The sequence below is a fragment of the Callithrix jacchus genome, chromosome 1, assembly GCF_049354715.1.
Source record: "Callithrix jacchus isolate 240 chromosome 1, calJac240_pri, whole genome shotgun sequence".
Lineage (NCBI taxonomy): Eukaryota > Metazoa > Chordata > Mammalia > Primates > Cebidae > Callithrix > Callithrix jacchus.
In genome coordinates this window covers 97,255,045-97,280,080 of record NC_133502.1, presented here as the reverse complement: position 1 = coordinate 97,280,080, position 25,036 = coordinate 97,255,045, and the positions used below count along the sequence as shown (strand labels likewise).

The 25,036-nt window shown below is 41.8% G+C and overlaps 1 protein-coding gene, 1 long non-coding RNA gene and 1 other non-coding gene across 19 annotated transcripts in view; 2 read left to right on the top strand and 1 right to left on the bottom strand.

The window, feature by feature from the left end:
• The window catches only part of AGTPBP1 (ATP/GTP binding carboxypeptidase 1), a 185,195-nt gene extending 181,886 nt beyond the window's left edge, over positions 1 to 3,309 (bottom strand). For 13 of the 16 annotated variants that reach the window (XR_004744018.3, XR_013533181.1, XM_078367459.1 and 10 more), the window contains exon 1: positions 3,222 to 3,309. Coding sequence is in view for 9 of the 16 variants with exons in the window: in XM_035303459.3 (XP_035159350.1) it covers positions 3,222 to 3,296 (75 nt within the window). In the remaining 7 variants the exon portion in view is untranslated. Of the gene's footprint in view, positions 1 to 3,111 lie in introns of all 16 variants that reach the window. The other 3 variants (XM_035303462.3, XM_078367437.1, XM_035303477.3) reach the window with 2 other exon arrangements.
• Positions 2,752 to 20,938, top strand: LOC103792404 (uncharacterized). Of its 2 annotated transcripts, none has more exons than XR_004744049.3 (3): positions 2,752 to 2,986; positions 5,746 to 5,807; positions 20,804 to 20,938. It is a non-coding gene; the product is annotated as an uncharacterized LOC103792404 (long non-coding RNA). The 2 variants fall into 2 exon arrangements; XR_008481215.2 differs by lacking the exon at positions 2,752 to 2,986 and adding an exon at positions 3,510 to 3,623.
• Positions 11,217 to 11,323, top strand: LOC118147989 (U6 spliceosomal RNA). Its single transcript, XR_004734726.2, has one exon. It is a non-coding gene; the product is annotated as a U6 spliceosomal RNA (small nuclear RNA).
• Positions 20,939 to 25,036: the final 4,098 nt, after the last annotated feature.

The window sequence follows — 25,036 nt, the reverse complement described above, 5'->3', positions numbered from 1 at the left end:
TGGAAGGAAAAAAAAGTCCCTAGGAAAATTATACAAAAGCTAAAAATGAACACAATGTCAAATCAAAACTGACCTCACTCTATATAATATCAATAAAGAAGAAAATAAAGAATGCTTAGATAAAACTGGTTTTGTGTACCCTGGAAACATCACACAATATCCTGATCAAATAAACAAGGTTACCTACCAATATTTTGACAGATCATATTTTTGATAGTGGCACATTATAGTCAAAGAAACACCCAATCACAAACTCAAAAACAGATGATTAAAAGATTAAAATAGCAGCCATCACCAACAGGAGGGAGACAATCCAAGGTTCTGTCAGAAGGGACAGACAGGGATATTTCAGCAGTAGCATCCCAGGGCACCCAGCTCAGGGTCTAGCTGTTCTATTTAAAACTGACTTACATGTTTCCAAGGCAGGACAGTGAAACTAAGCTCTCATTTAACCCCAAAGGAGCAAATGGGTCATAGTGGAATTAATCCGCACTAATACTGCTCCATCCGCCAAAAGTCCTTTCTCCTCTTGCTAGATCCCTTACAAGACTGAGGAAGAGCAACAGCAATAACAACAACATTTACTGGGCACTTACTAAATGCCAGGCACTGTGGGCTATGTACTTTACATGCATTAATCACTTAATATTTGAGAATATCTTAAGAATATACACTATTATTATGTCATTTTTGGAGCTGAGAAAATTAAAGTACAAAGAGGAAAAATAACTTGCCTTAAAAAAATAAATGAAAATAACTTGCCTAAAGCAAAGCCAGGTCACAAACCTAGTCATCTGGCTCTGAGGCCCAAACCCTTAGCCACTATACTATAGTACACAGGCACAGTAATCAACAATAACATATGAAGTTGAAAATTCAGTGCCTACCCTACACAATTTCTGTTGTTTACATTGAAACCCACTGCCTAAGGAAAGCTCCCACCTTGCAGATGGCCCTCTGACAGGTGCATCCATTACTATTCACGCATTGTTCAACTTCCAGATAGCAGGGGACTTCAAGCAAGGAAAGTAGATTTGGGAAGATGAATACTTTGGATGAGGTTTTAAAAAATTCAGGCCAGGCACAGTGGCTCACACCTGTAATCCCAGCACTTTGGAAAGCCGAGACAGGCAGATGACCTGAGGTCAGGAGTTCGAGACCAGCCTAGCCAACATGGTGAAACCCTTTCTACTAAAAATACAAAAATTAGCTGGGCATAGTGGCGGGCACCTGTAATCCCAGCTACTCAGGAGGATGAGGCAGGAGAATTGCTTGAACCCAATCCGGAGAGGTTGCAGTGAGCCGAGATGAAACCACTGCATTTCAGCCCGGGCAACAGAGTGAGACTCCATCTCAAAAAAAAAAAAAAAAAAAGGTAGAAAACAAATTACAAAATTTCGTGACTCTTGGACCTTTTTTCCTTCTGCTAATGGAAGTAAAACCATTAGCTAGACTTTTTTAAAGAGTACAATGTCTCAATTCAAGTCAATTGGAAAAGCTTTATAAAAATAGCTTCTACAAAACTGTACATTAATAGATTTAAATGCTTTGCAATATTGGCCAAATATGAGGGTAGTTTTAAGCCTATCCACTTCATTTCCGAGTTCAGAGTGAGTCTGCAGTTGCAATTATGTGATGAATCAATTCAAGGCAGAGTTTTGTGATCATTAAAAACAAACATGTAACTTCACCATAAAGTTTAACTCCAGAAAAGTAGAATGGGAAAATGAACAAGTCATATTAGAATTCTGCCTGCAGGATGAGAAACATTGAGGAAGGCACAACTAATTATCTCGCAGTAATTCTACTAGGAAATAAAGCTCTTTTAGAGTTTTGTTTAGTTTTGACATTTGGCACATGTTTTAAAATAAGCACCATTTAAAGCGCCTTAAATAAATCACTTTTTTGGCCTACTTAACTAAAAATATTCCATAATACAATTACAAAAATAACTTTCTGGTTTTTTAAGACAACCAGTTTTTAAGAATAATTCAGAGATCCACAAAGGATAATTTGATTTACATAAAGCTTAAAAAATGGACATAAAAGGTAAGTGGAAATGAGTGATTAAGAAGATTGTTATAGTCCTTTCTCACTATAAATTGTCATGCGTTGAAATTAAACACAACTACAATTGTTTAAACACCTAAAGGAAAAAACCCACACTGAATTAATACTGCCAAAGAAAATTTCCGTTACCTTCAGGCACTTGAGCAAGCTCTCTTAGAACGGGAAATGGTCTTTAAATTATCCATATTCACATCGATTACACTATGATGCATGAAAACTCCATTTACATTGAGTAAACGCCCAGGAAAGGAACCCAAAAAAACTCCAATTCCCCTGGTGCTCCAAAGAGATTTATTCGGCAGCACAAGGTGGGAAACTACAGTAGAGTCGAGCCAGCCTCTGGGTTACAGGAGTCCTTGAACACTGGCAAATGAGAACCCGCAATTCAGGAAGGAAGACACTAGGAAAACTCTGCACTGTCACCGAGGATGATCTGATTCAGGTTCAAACCAAAAGCTCAAGGCGACAAGTTGTAAACAGAAGACACACACTTCAGCTCAAACCACCTAGCAAGAGGAAGCAAACCTGCCCATAGCCGATGTCACAGCAAATGCCACCTTGCAGGCGCTCAGCCGAGAACCCTTAAGCACAGGGGCCCGCGACTCGACAGCCGGCTACCACTGCGGGAGGCGGGGGGACGGGGCTGGGCGCGCCCGCCCCCGGCCCTGCAGCCCCTCGGCTAGACTCCCCGCGGCGCCGCGAGCTCTAGCTCGAGAGAAAGGGCAGAGCAGAAGGGGCGGCCTCCGCCCAGAGACCGCGACCGATACCCTCCGCGAGGACTGGGTCGGGGGTCCGCCTAGGGTCCGGGGACCGGAGAAGGCGTTTTCCAGACCCAGCCAAAGCCCCAGCCCGTCACGGCTTTCCCTCAAGACAGAGTCCGTTCCCCTCACGCCCCGCCAAAGACACAACGCGTCAGGTAAGAAGCGCAGGGATCCAGGGTCGCCCCTCCTGCCCCCGGGCGCCGCCGCCCGCCACTCCCGCGGCCCGGGAAGAGCAGAGGGTAGGCTGAATGAGACGCGCGGACCGCAGCTGGGCGCTCACCGGCTCAAGATGGGGCGCTGGCGGGGACCGCGCAGAGCCGCAGCACCCGGCTCGGCACCCGGATCACGGCGGATCCCTCGCCGCCCGCCGCCCAGTGTTTTCATACAAACCCGGGTGGCAGGCACGGCGGAGGCGGCGGCGGCAGCTGCGGCGGCGGCTCTGGAGGCTACGGAACCGGCCCGCATCCCGGGCAACGTCAGCGCGGCGCCCCGCCCACCGCACGCCTCGCTTGCCGGCTCCGTGCACGCGCCGGGAGGGAGGAGGCGGGGCGTGCGCGGCCGCGAAAGAGGCGGGGCGTAGCGCACGCCCCCTTCCCACCGCGTCCCCTGTTACCCCCATGGGCGCTCCGCCCCGCCCCTCTGCGCGCCCGGAGAAAAGGAGCGCGCCCGTGGGGGCGGGAATCAGGGGCGGGTGTTCAGCGCGCTGCCGGCCGCTTGTCCTCAGCAGCCCCGGCCACCGCCCCACCGTACCGAACTGCGAACGACTCCCCACGTTCTTCAAGTCACCTTTCTGTAAGCTTCCAACGAGCGCCCAGCCTTTTCCCGGAACTAAGCCCACGCCTACCCCCTTCCCCGCCATCAATCAGTCACTCTCTTAGAAAGAGATCTTAACGCTCCCCACGTGATACCAGGGTCGCATCAAACGCTGGAGACTGCGGTAAAGCTTAGCCCTTTCCTGACCTCAAGGATGGTCCATAATAAGAGGCTGGAAGGGACTGTTACTACAGTCGGGCTCCCAGAAAACAACAGGATTTCACCCTGTGGCCAAACCTCTGTAAATTAGATACCTAGTGCTGCAGCAAACAAAATCGTATGATGAATTGAAAAGATTGCCTGCATATAATCAAAACTGTAATGCTAAGTTGGCCACTGAAGGCAAAGGCGGAATGTTTTATCTGAGCCAAAGTAATGTGTCAGAGAAATTACTAATACACCTCCTTCTGTTTTGACTGTACGTAAGTATACTGTAATGTATTGCAAATAAATACTGACATCATTTACTTTTTCAAGATGCAAAAGATCATGTTTGCTGCTGTTTATGGTAAGGAATGTAATGCTACAGCTAGATAATGGAATGCATTGAGAACTGTGAGATTTTTGGTTCGTATGATGATCTTGTTGAAATAAAATTAAGCAGATGTGAAAGCAATTCAAAAAGTAACCCAAGGTATACCACAGTGTTTCTTACAGTTTGCCATTGGCAGATTTCCTTATTCAGATGAACAAGAAACTGCCATTTAATATAAACATCGTAGTTTCCCTCAACGTGAGCACTCAAAAGATAGGTTACAGTATTTAAAATAATTTTAAAACAACCACAACCCCAAACCACCGAATTGGAAAGGTATTACCTGAAAATACCCAACAATAAGGTAATGATTTTACAATGATGCTAAATATGTATGTAATATAGATGAAACTTTTTTTAAAGACCATTTTTCTAAATGAGTCAACTTGCTATGTAGGAAGATATTATGTGGATTGTGTGTTTGTAGAATTTGAATTCCACTTTTCACAAGCACTGTTAGCATAGTTTGATGATCAGGACACAAACCCAGGAGATTAACCCACACGGGATAAATAGCAGCATTACGTAGCTTTGAAATGATTCCAAACACATAGTTTGCTACAAGAGTGAGTGATTCGTGTTTAGCCGTAACTTAGAACATACTCCCCCATCCACTAGGAATGTGAATTCACCCTTCACCAGATCCCACATGTATGAACTTGACGTAAACATCACCTCTCCTAGCTAATGTGACATTGCACCTTATCAAACACCATATATAAGTTACTGACCTCAACTACAGGATTTCGAAATACATATAAACTCAAGAATTTGCAAGATACTTTGAGAGCTCAGAGGGTGGCAGATCATACACTCTGTCAGCCACTTCCCTTATCACTACCAGCTCAGGCTGCAACAGGGCCACACCCTGTTAGCCTTTAAGCTTTGAAACCTATCCACCAACACTGGCACCACCCTCTAGCATCATGAGACCTTGCATATTCTCACAGATCTTCAATATGTTGGACACCATCTTTCCCAGGAACCTCAGCCTTCAAAAGGTACACCTCAATTGTTTCTTTGCTTTTTTTTTTTTTTTTTTTTTTTTTTTTTTTTTTTTTTTGAGACAGTCTCACTCTGTTGTCAAGGCTGTAATATAGTTGTGCAGTTGTAGCTCACTGCTGACTTGACCTCCCAGCTACCTCAGCCTCCCACTGAGTAGCTGAGACTACAAGCACAGGTCACCATGCCTGGCTAATTTTTTTAATGATTTTTGTAGAGTTGGGGCCTCGCTAAGTCACGCAGGCTGATCTCAAACTCCTGGGCTCAGCAGTCCTCCTGCCTCAGCCTCCCAAAATGCTGGGATTACGTGCATTAACCACCATACCCACCTCAATCTTTAATTAGACTTTATTTTCCACAGAGCTCTGCTTCAATCTTAATTGAGCAACTAGGCTTTAGTAGTTTTGGAACTCACTCACTATGTGGTTATTATACATCATCTATGGAGTATATTCCCTGTGAAATTATTTTCTTAACTCTCCACCTCTATACTTTGTGAACCTAAGAAAATAAATTATCTTCACATGGCAATGAACCATTAATGCAGGATTTTTTTCTCCTTAGCTCAGCGAGATCCAGTTCTTGTCTCAAGACCAGGAAGAATTAAGTTTGCAGACACTTGAAGAGTGAGTAGAGTAGAATTTATTAAGTGAGAGGAAAGCTCTCAGAAAAGAGAGGGGTCCTGAAAGTGGGTTCCCAGTTGCCTGCTTCACAGCTGAATACAAGGGATTTTACATACAAGTTAGGGGTTAGGTTCCCTATTTGTATAAGGTACAAATTCCTGGTGGCTCCATCCCATTCCCCTAGTATGCATTTGGGCCCTTAGTCCACTGTGGGCATGTTTAGGCAAGATCCTGTGTAAGTTCCCTTATCTGTAGGAAACACAGATGGGAGGTTCTCTAGACACCCTTCCCTTACTGCCTGCCTAAAGCAAGCTGGCTAACTCCATTCAATGTAATTCACGAAATCATACTTTTATCTTTTTATTTTGAACCATACAAAACACAGAGCCAGTTTCTACTGGTCACTCTTTCCACAGCTTCTTCAATAAACTTTATTATGATATATAAAACTAAATGTGAATAGCTAATACAGATCAGAATCGGGCTATATAATGGAATTCATTTAACTTGGATTCCTCAAATCAGTCTAGCCTTGTAGGTACTCAAAAATTTTTGCCTGTTTTATTTTTGGACTAGCCATGGAGAAAGAAAGGTGAACACTGGAGCCCAGCTATCTCTTTCTCTTTTGCTGATTTCCTTATCTCTGTGCTTTTTAATAAGGTAACATACAAAATGCAACACACTGTTTTACAAAACTCTATAGTCATAAGGCTTAGAACAACTATGGACCACTCAAAAAGTCTACAGTAATTTGCATCTAGCACATAAATGATAGGAGAGCAGGATTGATCATGAGGTTTCTGAAACATAGCTGGTTCTCTGGAGTTAGAGGATTGTTTTAACTATTCAACAATCAACCATTTATTGAGCACCTCTTATGTACCGGACAGCCCTCTTGAGATCTTCTGAAGCATTAAGCAAATGATAATGCTCAAAAAAATACCTAACCACTGCCTCGTGTCAAATAGACCACAAAACAGAACATAGCACAAACAACCAGAGCTGGATCTAAATGAATGCAGCAAAACTGGGAAATGGAGGGAAGCAATCTGGGATTTCACACAAAGAATAGTTCTGATGCAAAATCTTTTACAGTGGCAAATGGTTTCCATGGTAAACTATGAATGATACATAATTTGGGGTTCAACTTAAAGGCCAGATGTGGTGGCTCATGCCTGTAATCCCAGCATTTTGGGAGGCCAAAGCAGGAGGATCAACTGGTGATATATGAGTTAAGTTGAAATCACTTAGGCAGATAGTAAGGGTATGGGAGCCCTTGGTAAGGCTTTTTTCTTTAATGAAAAGCAGCCTCAAATCATTTACTGACAAAGAGCAGCCTGTGAAGTCGAGCTGTAGACATAGACAAGCAAGCTGGGAGCTTGCACTGGTGAATGCCAGCAGGAACTAGGGACTAGACATGTTCAGGATGGCAGCTCCATCTTTCCTTCGCTTTGTCAGCCACGTGTACAGTAAGAAGCAATCAACGGGAAATCCATTTGCATAATAAGATTAGGGTGAGGTGACCAGGCTTCCTTCCCCCTCCCTCACCCCCCCGCATACTATGTGGACATCATACCTGATGGAACCAATCTGTGAGCCCTATATAAATTAGACACCGCCTTCTCCAACCTGCCTGTAAAATCTGCTGAGTCCACCGCCTCACCCTCTCTTTGGACATCTCTCTTTCCTGTGGAGTTGCTCTCCTCTCTCCTTTCTTCTGTCTGTTAAATAACTTTCCACTCCTTAACCCACCCACATGTGTCTGAGTCCCGAATTATTTCTTGGCACACAACAACAAACCCCATAGTATATACCCCAGACAGCATAGGCATTCACTGGAGACAGGGAGTTCAAGACCAGCCTGGACAACATAGTAAGGCCCCCCAACTCTACAAAAAAAAAAAAATTAAAATTACCTGGGCTTGGTGGTACATATCTGTAGTCCTAGCCACTTGGGAGGCTGAGGCAGGAGGATAGCTTGAGCCCAGAAGTTCAAGGCTACTCTGTAGTCCTAGCCACTTGGGAGGCTGAGGCAGGAGGATAGCTTGAGCCCAGAAGTTCAAGGCTACAGTAAACTGTAATCATACCACTCACTGCTCACCAGCCTGGGCAACAGAGCAAGATTCTGCTTTCAACCAAAAGAGAGAAAAAAGAAAGAGAGAGAAAAAAAAGCAACATTGAGTTTAAAGATCCATATGTATAAAACACTACACCCTCACATTCTTCTTTTTTTTTTTTTGAGTTGAGTTTCCCTCCTGTTGCCGAGGCTGGAGTACAATGGTGCGATCTCTCTCTGCTCATGCAGCTTCTGCCTCCCAGGTTTAAGCGATTATCCTACCTCAGCATCCCAAGTAGCTGGGATTAACAAGCATGAACCACCATGTACAGCTATTTTTGTATTTTTAGCATAGATGGGGTTTCATCACCATGTTGGCCAGGCTGGTCTTGAACTCAAGTGAGCCACCTGCCTCAGCCTCCCAAATGCAGGTATTATAGGGGTGAGACATTGCACCCGGCCACCCTCACGTTCTTCATTTGTGAAATGAAACATAAATATTCCTACCAAATCTAAAGCTTTAAAATTTGGCATCCCTTTGATTCACTTATAGGAATTTATCCAAGTGCAGTGACTTATGCCTGTAATCTCAGAGTTTTGGGAGGCTAGGACAAGAGGATCACTTGAGGCCAGGAGTTCAAGACCAACCTGGACAAGACAATTAGACCCCCATCTCTACATAAAAATAAACATTAGCTGGGCATGGTGATGCATGCCTGTAGTCCTAGCTACTCAGGAGGCTGAGGCAGGAGTTTAGCCTGAGACCAGGAGTTCAAGGCTATAGTAAACGATGATCATACTACTGCACTATAGCCTGGACAACTGAGAAAGAAGAAAAAAAAGGAAGGAAAAAGGAAGGAAGGAAGAGAGCTAGAGGGTCATAGTAAACAATGATCATACTACTGCACTGTAGCATGGAAAGAAAGAAAAAACGAAGGAAAAGGAAGGAGAGAGAGAGAAAGAGAGTCGAAGAAAGAAAGAGAGTCAGAGACCAGCCTTGACAAGGAGCATGGGGGTTGCCAGGGACAGCAGAGACAAAGAAATGAGAAAAGACAAACTAAGAGTACATAAAGTGCGGACCTGGTGGTGGCGGGGGCGCCGACATGAGTATGGAGGCTGTGAGGGTCCCAAGCTCTGGAGACCCACATCATTTATTGGTGTACAACACAAAGCAAGAATGTGGTAGGGGGGTGGAGGGAGATGGGGGGTTTGGCATTTCCTTTGAGGCATGTAGGACAAATTCTATTCTAGATTTAATCACTAAACAAGCTATAGGGGTTGTAGATAGGAGCGAGCTAGTCTGGTCACATTCTTGTGCTTCCAAGAGGCATTCCTCTCTTGAGCATGGAGCATGGCATTCCATAAGCTCTTTCTTTCGGAGCCAGATAAGCAGGTCATGTCTTGAACTTCCTTTCAGCAAGGGAAGGAGGGAGAAAGGGAGGGAAGGAAGGAAAGGAAGGAAGGAAGGAGGGAGGGAGAGAGGGAGGGAGGGAGGGACAAAGGAAGGGAGGGAGGGAAGGAAGGAAGGAAAAGGAAAGGAAGCTTTAAAATGAATCTTAGGATTCATTTATGGGAATGTATCCTAAAGAAATATCCAGGGAGGTGTGAAAAGATTTAGTTACAAGAATGTTTGTCCTAGAATGGTTTATAATAGCATCTTAAACGTTCAAGAAGGTATCTGGTTAAATACATTATTGTACATCCATCCAGTAAGTCACTAGAAAGCCATAAAGTTAATGTAAAATAGAGGTTCTTAACTTGGGGCCCAGTGGGTTTACTTCATGAACAATGTAAATTTACCGTAAGGCTAATGAAGTGAAGGGCTACAAGAGCCAGAGAACCCCTCACTTATACAGACCCTGTGAGTGCCTGAGTTGCTGACAACTGAAAGAATCATGAAAAGGAGAAGGCAGGTGGGACAGGCCAAAACAGGAAGAATTTCCACATAAGCATTTCTGGTAAATTTCCTGAACAGATCTAATTTAGAAAGGACCTGAATCTCCAAGTCTCCAGCAAAATGTTGTGATTTCTCCATCTAAATAAATATTTAGACTTATATATAATTTTATTTTTTTTCCTTTTTGAAAGGCTTCTCATGGTGAGAGAAAAAGAAATTTTCCTATCACTTTCAAGTCAGTTTTTCAACCCTAGAATCTAGCTAAGTGTTCTGTGGGGTTTTTTTCCTACTAACCCAAATAAAATTTTTAGCAAAAATGAAAAACCCACAAACTACTTCCTTTTTCTATGTAATCAAACTGTTCAGCATTTCTTTGAAAATATTTCCTCTTGAGTAAGTATCTGATTTGAAAATATTAAAAAATAGCTTTATATCAGCTAACCATTAATTAGATCGAAACATATAAATAGTCAGTTCATTTTCTGACATGTTATTAAGTCAGAAAAGCAAGTTAATGAACCATATGGATTGAATGACCCTATTTGTATTATTTAAAATCGATACCGTTGGCCAGGCACAGTGGTTCACGCCTGTAATCCCAGCACTTTGGGAGGTCAAGGCAGGTGGATCACCTGAGGTCAGGACTTCAAGACCAACCTGGACAACATGGTGAAAACCTGTCTCTACTAAAAATACAAAAATTAGCCAGACATGGTGGTGCCCACCTGTAATCCCAACTACACAGGAGGCTGAGGCAGGAGAATCACTTGAACCTGAGAGACGGTGGTTGCAGTGAGCCAATATCATGCCACTGCACTCCAACCTGGGTTACAGAGTGAGACTCCGTCTCAATAAAATAAAATAAAATACGCTGTAGAAAATATTATGCATTTATAGTATCATAGACAGAGTTCTGTAAGGAAAAATACCATTCTATTTACTAGAATTACTTGGGGCTAGGGTGGGATAGGTAGGGCCACTTTGTATTTTTTGCATTCTTAAATGCTTTCAAAGTAAACACGCAACCTAAAAAAATAAATAAAATCAAAAGCAAAAACATAAAAGAGTATCACCAAAATTGGGGGAGGTGGGGAGGGATAGCCTGGGGAGAAATGCCAAATGTGGGTGAAGGGGAGAAGAAAAGCAAAGCACACTGCCATGTGTGTACCTACGCAACTGTCTTGCATGCTCTGCTCATGTACCCCAAAACCTATAATCCAATAAAAAATTAAAAAAAAAAAAAAAAAAAAAAAAGAGTATCACCAAAATTATGTAAGCTTCAAGTCACACAATTCTGAATCCTCCTCTGTCATTCACTAAAAACTTTGACTTGTGTAGATACACAGCTGCTTCTTCTAGAACTTAGGAAAAATGTAGCTTTCATTAGCTGCTGGACATAAATCCTCTGAAACTTGCTGGAAATCCATCCATTAGGGTGTTGAAGAAAGTTGTTCCTAGGGTGCTTGCTTCAGCAGCACATATACTAAAATTCGAACGATACAGAGAAGATTAGCATGGCCCCTGCACAAGGATGACACGCAAATTTGTGAAGCACTCCATATTTTTTTTTTCATTAAAGAAAAAGAAAGTTGTTCATAGGAAGATGTCTCATCAGAGACGCTAGACTATGAAACTGCCGAAAGAAGTGCCAGCTACTGGCTATTAGGTGCTGGTGGTCACTGTGTGCTATAAACGCCATGTAATAGAGAAGTCACCTAAGGGAAGTGAATGTTGATGTCTGCTGTTGGCAGGTTAGGCACTCAGCAGTAGCATGGCCAAGTCAGAACTAGTGATGCTAAGTCCGTGTTGTTGAGCCAATGCATAGCCTCCATTCCTGCCACCACAGGCACTTTGTTTATGGGTCCATTGAACAAACACTGGAGTGACTAGAAAAAAGACTGTGAGCCACAAAGAGCCTCATTTGCAGTAAATGCCCTTTGGTGGGCTTTCTTTTTTTAGGCAGAGCCTGGCTCTATCCCCCACACTGGGGTCCAATGGCCTGATTTTGGCTCACTGCAACCTTCGCCTCCCGGATCAAGCAATTCTCCCTGCCTCAGCCTCCTAGGTAACTGGGATTACAGGCACTTACCACCACACCTGGCTAATTTTTGTATCTTTTAGTAGAGATGGGTTTTACCATGTTGGCCAGGCTTGTCTTGAACTCCCGACCTCAGGTTATCCTATCCACCTCGGCCTCCCAAAGTGCTGGGATTACAGGCTTGAGCCACTGAGCCCAGCCTGGTGGGCTTTCATATAGAGCGCAAATGTCTTCACAGCCTGTGCCCATTCAAAGAGATTCCCCTACATACCTCTTTCCCAAACTTCCTTGTCACCAGTCTTTCAATCCTGTTTCTTCTAAGTTCCTTACTTCCCCAGCCAAACAATTGGCAACTTCCAATGAAGCAGCATAAATCCTTACATCTGGCCATCTTTCGCTCCAGACATAGACAACCAGATAAATTACTCAAAGTTTACCCACTGAAGAGATTTTTCTCCACCATCGTCCTTCAGGGTCACCCCAGCATGGGGCTATAATGTTGCAGCTAGCCACCTTTGGATGATACCAACATGTTGTGTAGGCGCATCTGTAAAACACTCTTGATTTTTTTCTTCCTCAGATAACTGCTCAAATATATGATGTCCCCAATATACCTCAGTACTATCTGTAATGTTTTCAGACGTCCTCCTGTTGGTGGGACTCTTCAATTTTTCAAAGGACTCTAGACCTGTAATTCTTCCCTGAGAAATTGAGGAAAGACAACAGCATGGTTTCCCATGAACTTACAGCAGGGTCTATAATCTTTTATATCAGGACACTGGTGAAAATACTTTTACAACTTTCTACAACATTGTTTGGGATTCAGAATGGCACACTTATACTCTTTTTTTTTTTTCCCGAGACAGAGCCTTGCTTTGTTGCCCAGGCTGGAGTGCAGTGGCACAATCTCAGCTCACTGCAGCCTCCACTTCCTGGATTCAAGCAATTCTCCTGCCTCAGCCCCAAGTAGCTGGGATTACAGGTATGTGCCACCCTGCCCAACTAGTTTTTGTATTTTTAGTAGAGACAGAGTTCTGCCATGTTGGCCAGGCTGGTCTTGAACTCCTGACCTCAGGTGATCAGCCCACCTCAGCCTCCCAAAGTGCTGGTATTAAAGGCGTAAGCCACGGCACACAGCCACCTTGACTATTTATAATGAAATGCTTTTCAAAAGAGTAAGGGTGATCTTGTAATAGATAAGAAATATATATTTTGGTGTTCCTCCAGTTTCCTGCCACAGAACTCCTAAAACCTTTCAAACTTCCAAAGTGATTGGTGTCTTTTTCAATGCAAATGAGATGACTAGTGGCTGGGAGCTCCCAGGTAGTCTCAGGATGGAAGCTGGTTTCTAGAAGAACCAACCAAGTGATTAGAGGGTTGAAACTTCAAGTAACCCCTCCACACACACACACACACACACACACAGAGAGGAAAGAAGGGTGAAACGTTGAGTCAGCCACCAATGGCCAAGGGTTTAATCAACTATGCCTATGTATCGAAGCATTCATAAAAACCCAAAAGGACAAGGTTAGGGGAGTTTCTGGGTTGCTGAACACTTGGAGGTGCTGGTATGGTAGTGTACTAGAGAGGGCATGGAAGCTCCACGTCTTTCCCCATACCTTGCCCGGTACATCTCTTCCATCTAGCTATTCCTAGGTTGTACCCTTTTTTATAGTCAATGAATAAGAGAAAGCAAAGTGCCTTCCTGAGTTCTGCAAGACACTCTAGAAAATGCTCAAACCCAAGCAGGGGCAGTCTTGGGAACCTTTAATAGACACAACCTTAAATAATGATATTCAGAAAATGGGCCGGGTGCAGTGGCTCCTGCCTGTAATCCCAGTACGGAGGCCGAGGTGGGTGGATCACGGAGTCAAGAGTAGAGACCATCCTGGCTAACATGGTGAAACCCTGTCTCTACCAAAAATATAAAAAATTAGCCACATGTGGTAGCACGCACCTGTAGTCCCCTCTACTCAGGAGGCTGAGGCAGGAGAATCACTTCAACCCAGGAGGCAGAGGTTGCAGTGAGCTGAGATTGCACCACTGCACTCCTACCTGGGCAACAGAGTGAGACTCCAGCTCAATAAAATAAAATAATAAAATAGAAAGAAAATATAATTAAGTATAGAGTGTATTCTAGTGGAAAGCCTGAAGATACCCACCTGGAAAATACAGACTCCAAACAAATGGGGTCAACATTCCAAACTGGAGAAGTTAAAGTTTCACTTATATAGGAAGAGACAGAGAAATTTTAGCAGGATTACAATATTTTCCATACACGACCAAGACATGCAAGACAGTGATTTGATCCATTACAGATTGTTGCATTTCAAAGATTACTTTATTACTTCATATGGAGGAGTAAAGTTCTGAAGGGGTTGTATCTCTGGTACCACTTGATTTTCCTGATTATTTACAGAAAAAAAAAAAGGCAGAAGTTGTAAATGCATGCCACGCGACTCAGGCTGCATAGCCACAGTCGTCTCAAGGCTCAGAATAATTTAAAGCCACAACAGCTTTAGGATGGAATTATTTAATTATACACTGGTCAGTCAGAAGCACATGTAACAACCTAGATTTGCAATTAGTGTTTGCAGTGAGGGTAGTCTTGTGGAACTGAGCTCTTAACCTCTGGGATTTGACTAGATCTCCAGGTAGAGAGTGTTGGAATTGAGTTAAATTAGGCCAGTTTCAGTGGCTCACGCCTGCAATCCCAGCACTTAGGGAGGCTGAGGTGGGCAGATCACTTGAGGTCAGGAGTTCCAGACCGGCCTGGCCAACATGGTGAACTCTACCAAAAACACAGGAATTAGCCGGGCATGGTGGAGTATACCTGTAATCCCAACTAGTTGGGAGGCTGAGACAGGAGAATAGCTTCAACCCAGGAGGTGGAGGTTGCAGTGAGCCGAGAGCGTGCCAACCTGGGTGACAGAGCAAGACTCTGTCTCAAAGAAAAAAAAGAATTGAATTATATTAGAGGACACCCAGTTGGTGTCAGCCAAGATGTGGAGAATTGCTTGGTGTGGGGAAAAAAAACCCGGAGTTTTGGTGACTAGAAGTGTTGTAAGAGTGTTGAAGAAAAAAAGCTGCTTTTCCTTAAACAGCAAAGAAACAAGATTCATAAAAGGGACTCCTATCAAAGGATGAGTGAATGTTACTCAGTGAGACATAAAAAATATCTTACAGGTAAAAACAGAGCCAGGCATGGTGGCTTACGCCTATAATCCCAGCACTTTGGGAGGCCGAGGCAGGCAGATCACCTGAGGTCAGGTGTTTGAGATCAGCCTGACCAACATGGCAAAACCCCATCTCTACTAAAAATATAAAAATTAACCAGGTATAATGGTGTGGGCCTGTAGTCCCAGCTACTCGGGAGGCTGAGGCAGGAGAATCACTTGAACCCCAGAGGCAGAAGTTGCAGTGAGCCTAGATCACGCCCGTTGCACTCTACCCTGGGCTATAAGAGTGAAACTCTTTCTCAAAAAAAAAAAAAGATAAAAACAGAGTGACCCTGACCCCAGCTGGCCTTGCTTATGAGAGATGTTCACAATATGCTAGTATATTGTTCTCATAAAAAGTGAAACAGTGTTACTTGGCGAAGGCCAGATATCTCAGGCTTCAGTTGAGGATATTTCTGAGAATCCCACAGTATAGCATAGAAGGGATGTCTCTTTCCTTTGGGAATTCATTTCTCTTGATCTCTATTAGTAGGCAGAATAATCCCTGCCCTCTACCACCCACACAAAGATGTTCACATCTTAATCCCCAGAACCTGTAGATATATTACCTTATATGTCAAAAAGACTTTGCAGATATGATTAAATTAATGGCATTGGGACAGAGAGATTATTCTGAATTATCTGGGCTCAATCTAATTATATGAACCCTTAAAAGCAGAGGGCCTTTCTTGGCTGTGGTCAGAAGATGTGACTAACACAAGATGGGGCAAAAAGATACAACGTTGCTAGTTTTGAAGTTGGAGGGAATGGGCCATTAACCAAAAAATGTGGTTAGCCTCTAGAAGCTGGAAAAGGCAAGGAAAAGTATTCTCCACTGTGGGGGTCCGGCACATCTGCCGGGGGGCTTCCAACCAGCGGAGAGCCTCAGCCCCACTCAAGTGTTCTTAACCTGGAAGAGGGAGTGCGTGGAAGAAAAGATAGATAGAGATTGGGGTCTGGAGGACTGCCAGGCAATGCCGGAGCAAGAAGTGCCAAGACAGCAAGTTTATTTGTGCAAACTACAGGTTATATACTTTTCAGTGTTTAAGGAGTGATGTACATTCCATTGTATCTTAAAATAAAATCAAGAACAAGAATCACAAGAAAAGGGTACAGAAAGTATGACTCTTAATCAAAGGATGTACAGCAAAGGGACAATAAAGTTTGCAAAAAGGGGGTCATAAATCTAAACATGTGTTTTTCTAAAATCAGTTAAGCAAGCAAGTCAGATCATTAACAAGGTATAGCTGGACCTTTCCAAATGTCATTCTAACCTTGCCTATTCATATAGGATCATATGCAAACAATATGATTGAGTTAGCAGAAGTAAACAAAGTCATAGAGTTACTGTGCAGAGAGGGAACTAGGAGGCACACAATGTCTAACCATACAATGTCTCGTTAGACCTCAAGGCCTGAGCTCAGCCATTCTGTTGCAACTGTCAGAGGCAAAGATAGATGTTTATAAAATCAGTGCAACCAGACTTCCTCCTTTCCCTTAGCTCAATAGCCTCCAGGAGAGGAGAAACGTGTATGGGCTCAAGCTCAAGATGGCGAGGGTCCTGTCAAGGGCCCTTCACAGGAGCGATCCCCACACCCCACTAGAGCTCCAGACAAGAATGCAGCCCTGTTAACAACTTCATTTTAGCCCAGTAAGACCCATGTTGGTTTCTAATCTACAGAACTATAATATAACACATCTGCATTATTTTAAGCCATGACAGTTGTGGTAATTTGTTACAACAGCAATAGAAAACTAATACCAGCTTTGTGTTGGCTATGTGTAAGTAATTGGCCCACCACTGAATATAATCATAGCTACACTCACTTCTTAATCACACGTTACCTACCCCTGACTGATTAGGCTGGAATTTTTTTCTTTTTAGACAGGCAATGTAGATATGTTCTTTACTCACGAATTGGAGAAAGTTTCATCATTATGCAATTATCATTTTACCAAGCCCCCTTCTCCAAGTCAGGTTAACTATCTAAAGATATTAATACAATAATTTGCATACAATAAGAGCTTGCTACATGTTTGCAGATCCATCATTCTGACAGTAGAAATGAAGATAAATGAGAAGATTTTCCAGCCATAAAGCAAAATAGAGCATTTAAAAATGCTTTTTGAAAGGTATTAGTAAAGATTAAAAATATGGCTGGGCATCTGTGACAAACCCACAGCCAACATTGTACTGAATGGGGAAAAATTGAAAGCATTCCCCCTGAGAACTAGAACAAGACAGTAGTACTTGAAGTCTTAGCCAGAGATCAGATGAGGGAAAGAAATAAAGGGCATCCAAATTGGTAAAGAGGAAGTCAAACTGTCACTTCTCATAGATGATATGATCATATACCTAAATAACCCTAAAGACTCATCCGAAAAGCTCCCACATCTGATAAATGAATTCAGTAAAGTTTCAGGATACAAAATCAATGTACACAAATCAGTAACAGTGCTATACACTAACAGCTGCCAAGCTGAGAATCAAATCAAGAACTCAACCCCTTTCATAACAGATAAAAAATAAAATACTCAGGAATATACCTAACCAAGAAGGTGAAAGACCTCTATAAGGAAAACTGCAAAACACTGCTGAAAGAAATCATAGACTATACAAACAAATGAAAACACATCCCATGCTCATGGTTGGGTAGAATTACTATTGTGAAAATGACCATACTGCCAAAACCAATTGAAACAATTTCAATTTAATTCCCATCAAAATACCATCATCGTTCTTACAGAACCAGAAAAAACAATCCTAAAATTCATATGAAACCAAAAGCAAACCGACGTATCCAAAGCAAGACTAAGCAAAAAGAACAGATCTGGAGGCATCTCATTATCTAACTTCAAACCATACTATAAGACTGTAGTCACCAAAACAGCATGATATTGGTATAAAAATAGGCACATAGACCAATGGGACAGAATAGAGATGATATACATGATATTGGTATAAAAATAGGCACATAGACCAATGGGACAACTGATCTTCGACAAAGCATACAAAAACAAAGTAGGGAAAGGACACCCTATTCAACAAATGGTGCTGGAATAATTGGCAAGCCACATGTAGGAGAATGAAACTGGATCCTCATCTCTTACCTCATACAAAAATCAACTCAAGATGGATCAAAGATTTAAATCTAAGATCTGAAGCCATAAAAATTCCAGAAGATAACATTAGAAAAATTATTCTAGACATTGACTTAGGCAAAGACTTCATGACCAAGAACCTGAAAGCAAATGCAATAAAAACAAACAAAAATAATTAGATGGGACTTAATTACACCAAAAAGCTTCTGCACAGAAAAAGAAATAATCAGCAGAGTAAACAGACAACACAGAGCGAGAGAAAATCTTCACAATCTATATCTCCAACAAAGCACTAATATCTAGAATCTACAAAGAACTCAAACCAGCAAGAAAAAAAAACAATCCTATCAAAAAGTGGACTAAGGACATGAATAGACAATTTTTAAAAGAAGATATACAAATGACCAACAAACATATGGAAAAATGCTCAACATCACTAATTATTAGGGAAATGCAAATCAAAACCACAATGCAATATCATCTTACTCTTGCAAGAATGGCCATAATTTGAAAATAATAAAGTAGTAGATGTTGGCATGGATGTGGTGAAAAGGGAACACTTTTACACTGCTGTTGACAATGTAAGGTAATATAACCACTATGGAAAAGAGTATGGAGATTCCTTAAAGAACTACAAGTAGGTATAACATTTGATCCAGGAATCTCACTACTGGGTATCTACCAGAGGAAAATAAGTCATTATATGAAAATGACACTTACACATGCATGTTTATAGCAACACAATTCACAATTGCAAAAATCTGGAACTAGTCCAAATGCCCATCAATCAATGAGTGGATAAAGAAAACATGGTATGTATATATATATATAATATGTATGTATATATGCACCATGGAATACTACTCAGCCATAAAAAGGAATTAAATAATGACATTTGCAGCAACCTGGATGCAGTTGGAGACTATTATTCTATGTGAAGTAACTCAGGAGTGGAAAACCAAGCATCATGTGTTCTCACTTGTATGTGGGAGCTAAGCTATGAAAATGCAAAGGCATAACAATGATACATTGGACTCTGGGGACACAGGAGAAAGGGTGGGAGGGGGTGAAAGATAAAAGACTACACATTGGGTACAGCATACACTGCTAGGGTGATGATGGGTGCACCAAAATCTAATAAATCACCGTTTTAGAACTTATCCATGTAACCAAACACCATCCGTTCCCCAAACACCTACTGAAATAAAAAAAGAAAAGGAGTGAGGGAGGGAGGGAGGGAAAAATGAAGGGAGGGAAAATGTAGCTGGGCTCAGTGGCTTACCCCTGTAATTATAGCATTTTGGGAGGCCAAGGCAGGATGACCCCTTGAGTCCGGGAGTCTGAGACCCATCTAGGCAATGTAGTAATACCCTGTCTCTACAAAAATTTCTTAAAAATGTCTGGGTATGATGGCATGCACCTGTAGTCCCAGCTACTTAGGAAGCTTAGGCAGGAGGATTGATCAAGCCCAGGAGTTTGAGGCTACAGTGAGCTATGATCACCACTGCACTCCAACCAGGCCAGTGGAGTGAGACCCTGTCTCAACTAAAAAAAAAAAAAAAAGGAAGAAAATATTTGAGTTCTACTTCTACATATAAGCCAGAAATCTTTTCTTTAAATTAATAGTTACAATTCATATGCATGCTTGGATATGCACAGAATATCACTGAACTAAATAAAGAACTGATAATAATGGTTGCCTCTGGAGAGAACTGGTAGGCTATTTGGTGGAGGTGAGAGGGAGACTTATGTTTATTGAATACTATATCATGACTTTAGCTTATGTCATGTGTACATAGTACCTGCTAAAATAACTACTTGATTTTTTTTTTTAATTTGAAGCTTTTAGTTCAGCTTTTATTCCAAATTTTATATAAGGGAAAAGCTTTTCATGTATAGATTAACCCACAGACATTTCATATGGTTTGGCTCTGTGTCCCCACCCAAATCTCATCTCAAATTGTAACCCCCATAATCTCCACATGTCAAGTGAGGGACCTGGTAGGAGGTGCTTGGATCATGGGGGTGGTTTCCCCCATGGTGTTTTTGTGATAGTGAGTGAGTTGAATCTACATTCCTGATAGAAAGAATCACTCTCCCTTCAACAGGAGAGTGATCTCCCTCCCTAGATCTGCTGGTTTTTATAAGTGGCAGTTTTTTCCTGTGTGCTCTCTCTTTTTCTCATGCCATCATGTAAGATGTGCCTTGCCTCACCTTTATCTTCTGCCATGATTGTAAGTTTCCTGAGATCTCCCAGCCATGTGGAACTATGAATCAATTAAACCTCTTTCCTTTCTAAATTACCCAGTCTCGGGTAATATCTTTATACCAGTGTAAGTACAGCCTAATACACATGTATACAGATGAGGAAACTGTTAAAAACCAGTCAAGAGTGGCATTCCATTGGGCATTCAACTTAAAAACAGAAATTCCTTTTGAAAAAATCATGTGTGTATGAATGTTCATACACATATATATGCTAGCATACATACCAAAAATAGTAACGACTATCTCTGAATGAGCATAAGTGGTTTTTTATTTTCTCCATTTTGCTTTTTTAATATTCTAAAATTTTGTAAGGAACATAGGTCACTTTTGTAATTAGAAGGGAAGCCAATTTAAAAGATGAAATCTTCTCATGACTTGAGCCCAGCTACCTGATTAATTTATTTTCCCATTTCCTTGTAGCAAAGAGAATGTTTCCAGCTGCAAGAGAGAGCTATCAGAGAGTCTGGCCTGCTGATTACACTGTTTAAAATCCCAGATGAGCAATTCTTCTGGTCTTCAATATGGCTAAACAAGACATTTGACTTTTTTGAGTAGGTACATCCAAACATTATTGGTTGATCGAAAACTAATCAATGTTAACTGAACTCACAAATGGCTGAATTATACCCAGATTAATCACGTATTAAAATAAGGGATGTGCTTTTCTGGTGAACAAACAGTTCTGCCCATCTTCAAAAGTTTTTTTTATTGCTTTATTTATTTATTAGCTTTGTATGCTTTGTTCAAGCAACTGTGTGTTTTGTTTTGTTTTTATGGACAACCAACATATAACAGAAAATGAAGCTGCTATGATTGAAGATAAACAACAGACCTGCCCAGCCTCAAGCTCCCCTTCCTTTCCTTTCCTTGAGATGTTCCCTAAGAGGGCTCTTTAGAATCCCCAAGACTTCAAAGAATACAGTTTAACACCAACTTATCTGATGGTACCAAATGGATAAGCAGGTTGTTTGGTGAGCCTAGACCTGAAGCAAACAAAATTAGAGGAATACTACATCCAAATTCTGGGAAATGTCTGATGAGTTTTTCTAGTTCCACAATAGTATACGCCTATCTGAGAGATAGGAATCTGCATTCCTGATAGAAAGAATCACTCTGCCTTCAACAGTGCTAAACAATAGTGGGCCAGTAAACCAGCTTGCTGAAAACAAACAAAATAACCCAAAAAGCCCTGGCTACAGCAATTTGGCATTTTCTGTGGTGTAAAACACTCTCACAGTGGTCTGTCAACAGAATTTAACAACAGCTGGCAAAAATTTCCTGAATGTTTGTCAGTTCTTGTAAACCTGTACTAGCTGCCTTTAGCACACACTGGCAGAAAACCCCTAACTAATTCTTGTTATATGTGTGTTCCACACAGAACCCAATCTGTTGTTTCTTCTTTATTTCTTCATACACTTGGATTATAACAAGCCTAATAAGCCTGATAAGTTTATTAGGGTATAGCTTTCTTTGGGGATGTTCTTGCCTTGGTAATAAATTTGGATCAACTTTATAGGATTTAGGAGTTTCCTGAAACTCTAACAATCACATATCTACAAACCATCTCTGGTTGGTCAATCTGTAAAAGGCAAATCGACTTGTGTTAATTGCTACTGGCTTTGTTTGGAGAGCAGCCAGATAACAAAAGCCCCATTATTTACTGACAGCAGCAATTTCTGATAAACTATAGGCATCCCTTCAGCCTTGTGATTATTTCATACCTAAATGTCTTTTCTTCCCTTATGAATCATGCTGCTGTTTCTTCCTGGAAGCCAGATGGACAATTTTTTTTTTTTTTAATGCAGAGTCTCACTCTGTCACCCAGGCTAGAGTGCAGTGGCATGATCTCAGCTCACTGCAACCTCTGCCTCCCAGGTTCCAATGATTCTCCTGCCTCAGCCTCCTGGGTAGCTGGGATTACAAGCACATACCGCCATGCCCAGCTAATTTTTGTATTTTTAGTAGAGTCTGGGGTTTCACCATGTTGGCCAGGCTTGTCTCAAACTCCCGACCTCATGTGATCTGCCCACCTGGGCCTCCCAAAGTGGTGGGATTACAGATGTTAGCCACTGCACCCAGCCGACAATTTTTAATAAATGTTGTGTTCACATGGCTCTGGAAGAATTAGACCTGGACAAATAATTGGGTTAGTCTAGTTTTACTGTTTTTCATTCAGTACCATAGTTTATACTGAAGACCTGGATGACACTTCTGCTTTTCATAATGAAAAGCTCCTAGTTCAGTTTTTTGAAGAGTTATGTAAGATCAATTAATATTTTGTGCAGAATCACAGAGACTGTGAAATATTTCTATTTATCTTCTAGGCAATGCTAGCTAGCACTAGTGGATAATATGCTTAAAAAAAACCCTTAACTGCCTCCCAAAATACCTTCACTACAGTTATATCAACGTGCCTAAAATTCTTAGCCTCGCAGTCTCTTGTTTGAGGTAAATTACAATTCTCCAGCAGATTTTATAACTATGAAATATTTAACCTATGAGGGAAATACCTGTGCAGCTAGAAACACAATTATCAGATATTTATGAATTCAATGAAAAGGAAATAAGCCACGAAAGAAAGATTATCAGGAAGGACTGGTTTAGAGTTTGAAAGAATGATGTGTTCAGCTCTGGGCTGAATGAGGCACAGCAAGGCAGCGAGCTTTGAAAGTAGCAGAAGTGGTAATGGGAGGTGAGGGAGTGAAAGACAGATTTTAATTCCGTAACTTTTTTCCTACCGCCGGCTTTGGTTCTAGCACATACATGATTCTGGAAAACAAAGCATAGTGTTCTCTTTTCTAACTAAAGTGCTTTCATTTCCGTGGATATGGCAGCTGAAACTGAAAGTGGATGACACCACTGTGAAAACCTACCAGCACAGTACAGAGCCCTTTCTTCTATGAATTAGCAGCAATCATGAGTATTAGTTAACAGACTACTCCTGGAAGGTCACCAGCTTGTAATTGGATCAGATATCACCAACAACTACAGGAAGGTGAAAGGAAATAGTAGCGAAATGAAAAAGAAATTTGACTCGAGGCATGCAGCCTGAAGCAACTGAAAAGCCAAATTATAATATGTGTGGAATTGATCCTTCCAGTTAGCTCTCCAGAAAACTCCCTTATTGCCAGGAAGGGTTTAATTTGATTAGTGAAGGGCTGCCAGAAAAGGGCGTGTGAAACTTTGAGGCTGTTGGGATATCCTTAGCTCTAAATCAAATTTATTTTGGGAGATTTATCATAATTTCCTTGCTTCAGCACCTAAGCCCATCCTAAGTATGCGTCCTGAAACTCAAAAGAATGCTGTGCCCTACACCCTGTCTTTCTGCAGGTAACTTTGGGTTCGCTTCACTGCTGCCTGCTGTAACCATTCCTCCCCAGCTTCCCACTGCCTGTCTACTTCACATCCTTATTTCACAGACGCAGTCTAGTCTGTCTTTTGCATTCCTCCCTAAGCGCTCCTCTCCCTGCATTGGCCTAGCACATCACTCCCAACAACTCTCAAATTCTACCCTCCTTGGTTTAATTGACCACTGAGAGAACATCCCCCACCAACCAACACCCTGCATGACTGCTGGATGACCTTCATGGTGCCTGTCAGCATTGTGGGCAAGACCCTGGAAATTTCACATTTTACATATGAAGAAACTTGACTCAGAGATGTTAATAACCTACTCACAGTCACAGAGCTAAAAAGAACAATAATAATAATTGCTAATATTTATTACCATTTGCTGAAACTGTGCTGAACAATTTACATACATTTTCTTAGAATGAGAAACCTAAGATCAGTTCTGGCTTTCAAATGCCACCCACAATATGCTGCTTCGGCTTCTATGCTGATTAGAACTGGAATTTGAAGGAAGAATAGGAGGTTACAAAGAGGGAAGAAAGAAATGGGAGCAGGAAAATGGAATGAAGGCCTTTGCAGCCAAAAGGAAGAAAATAAACAAAGGATCAGAGAGTTGGGATAAGAGCTTTCTGAAGGACTTTACAGCAATGAAGAGGTGCCATCTCTAGTTGTGAAGCTGGAAAGGGGGCAAAACAAACCTCTCAAACACCGAACTGGAAAGGAAGGGGTGATTTATTCGGCAGGGAGCAGCTGAAGCATAGTTGCCTAACAGCCAAGCTCCCCAACAAAGAAAATCCTTGCCGTTTTAAAGGCTTACAACTCTGGAAATTACATGTGAAAGGGTCTTGGGTTTGCAACTCTAAAAATCACATGTGAAAGAGTCTTGATCTATGAAGTAGGTGTGGGGTACGTGACATAGGTGGGGGTTTGATCAAGTTTAAGTAAAGACAATGCCTTCCAGAAAGATTCCTCAATACCATATCCGTTATCTATAGATGGGACTGTGGTTAGCAGTAGGGGTCTTATCCTTAACCTGGTTGGCAGCGCCAACTGGTCCCTCCTCTGGCTGACTTCTAACTTCTCCTTCTGAGATGCAGTGTAAAAGTCTGAAGAGAATTAAGGGTCTCCTTCCTCAGATGGAGTTACTGGGAGAAACCCAGATTAAGTATATGCCCTTGGGTAAGTCTTAACACCTCTAAGGGTCTGGGATTTTAGGTTTCTCTTTTGTAATACTAAAGAGCTGAAAAATAAACAAACAGAAGGGCTGGGCTAAACAAACTATAAGGTAGTAGGTAGTATTTT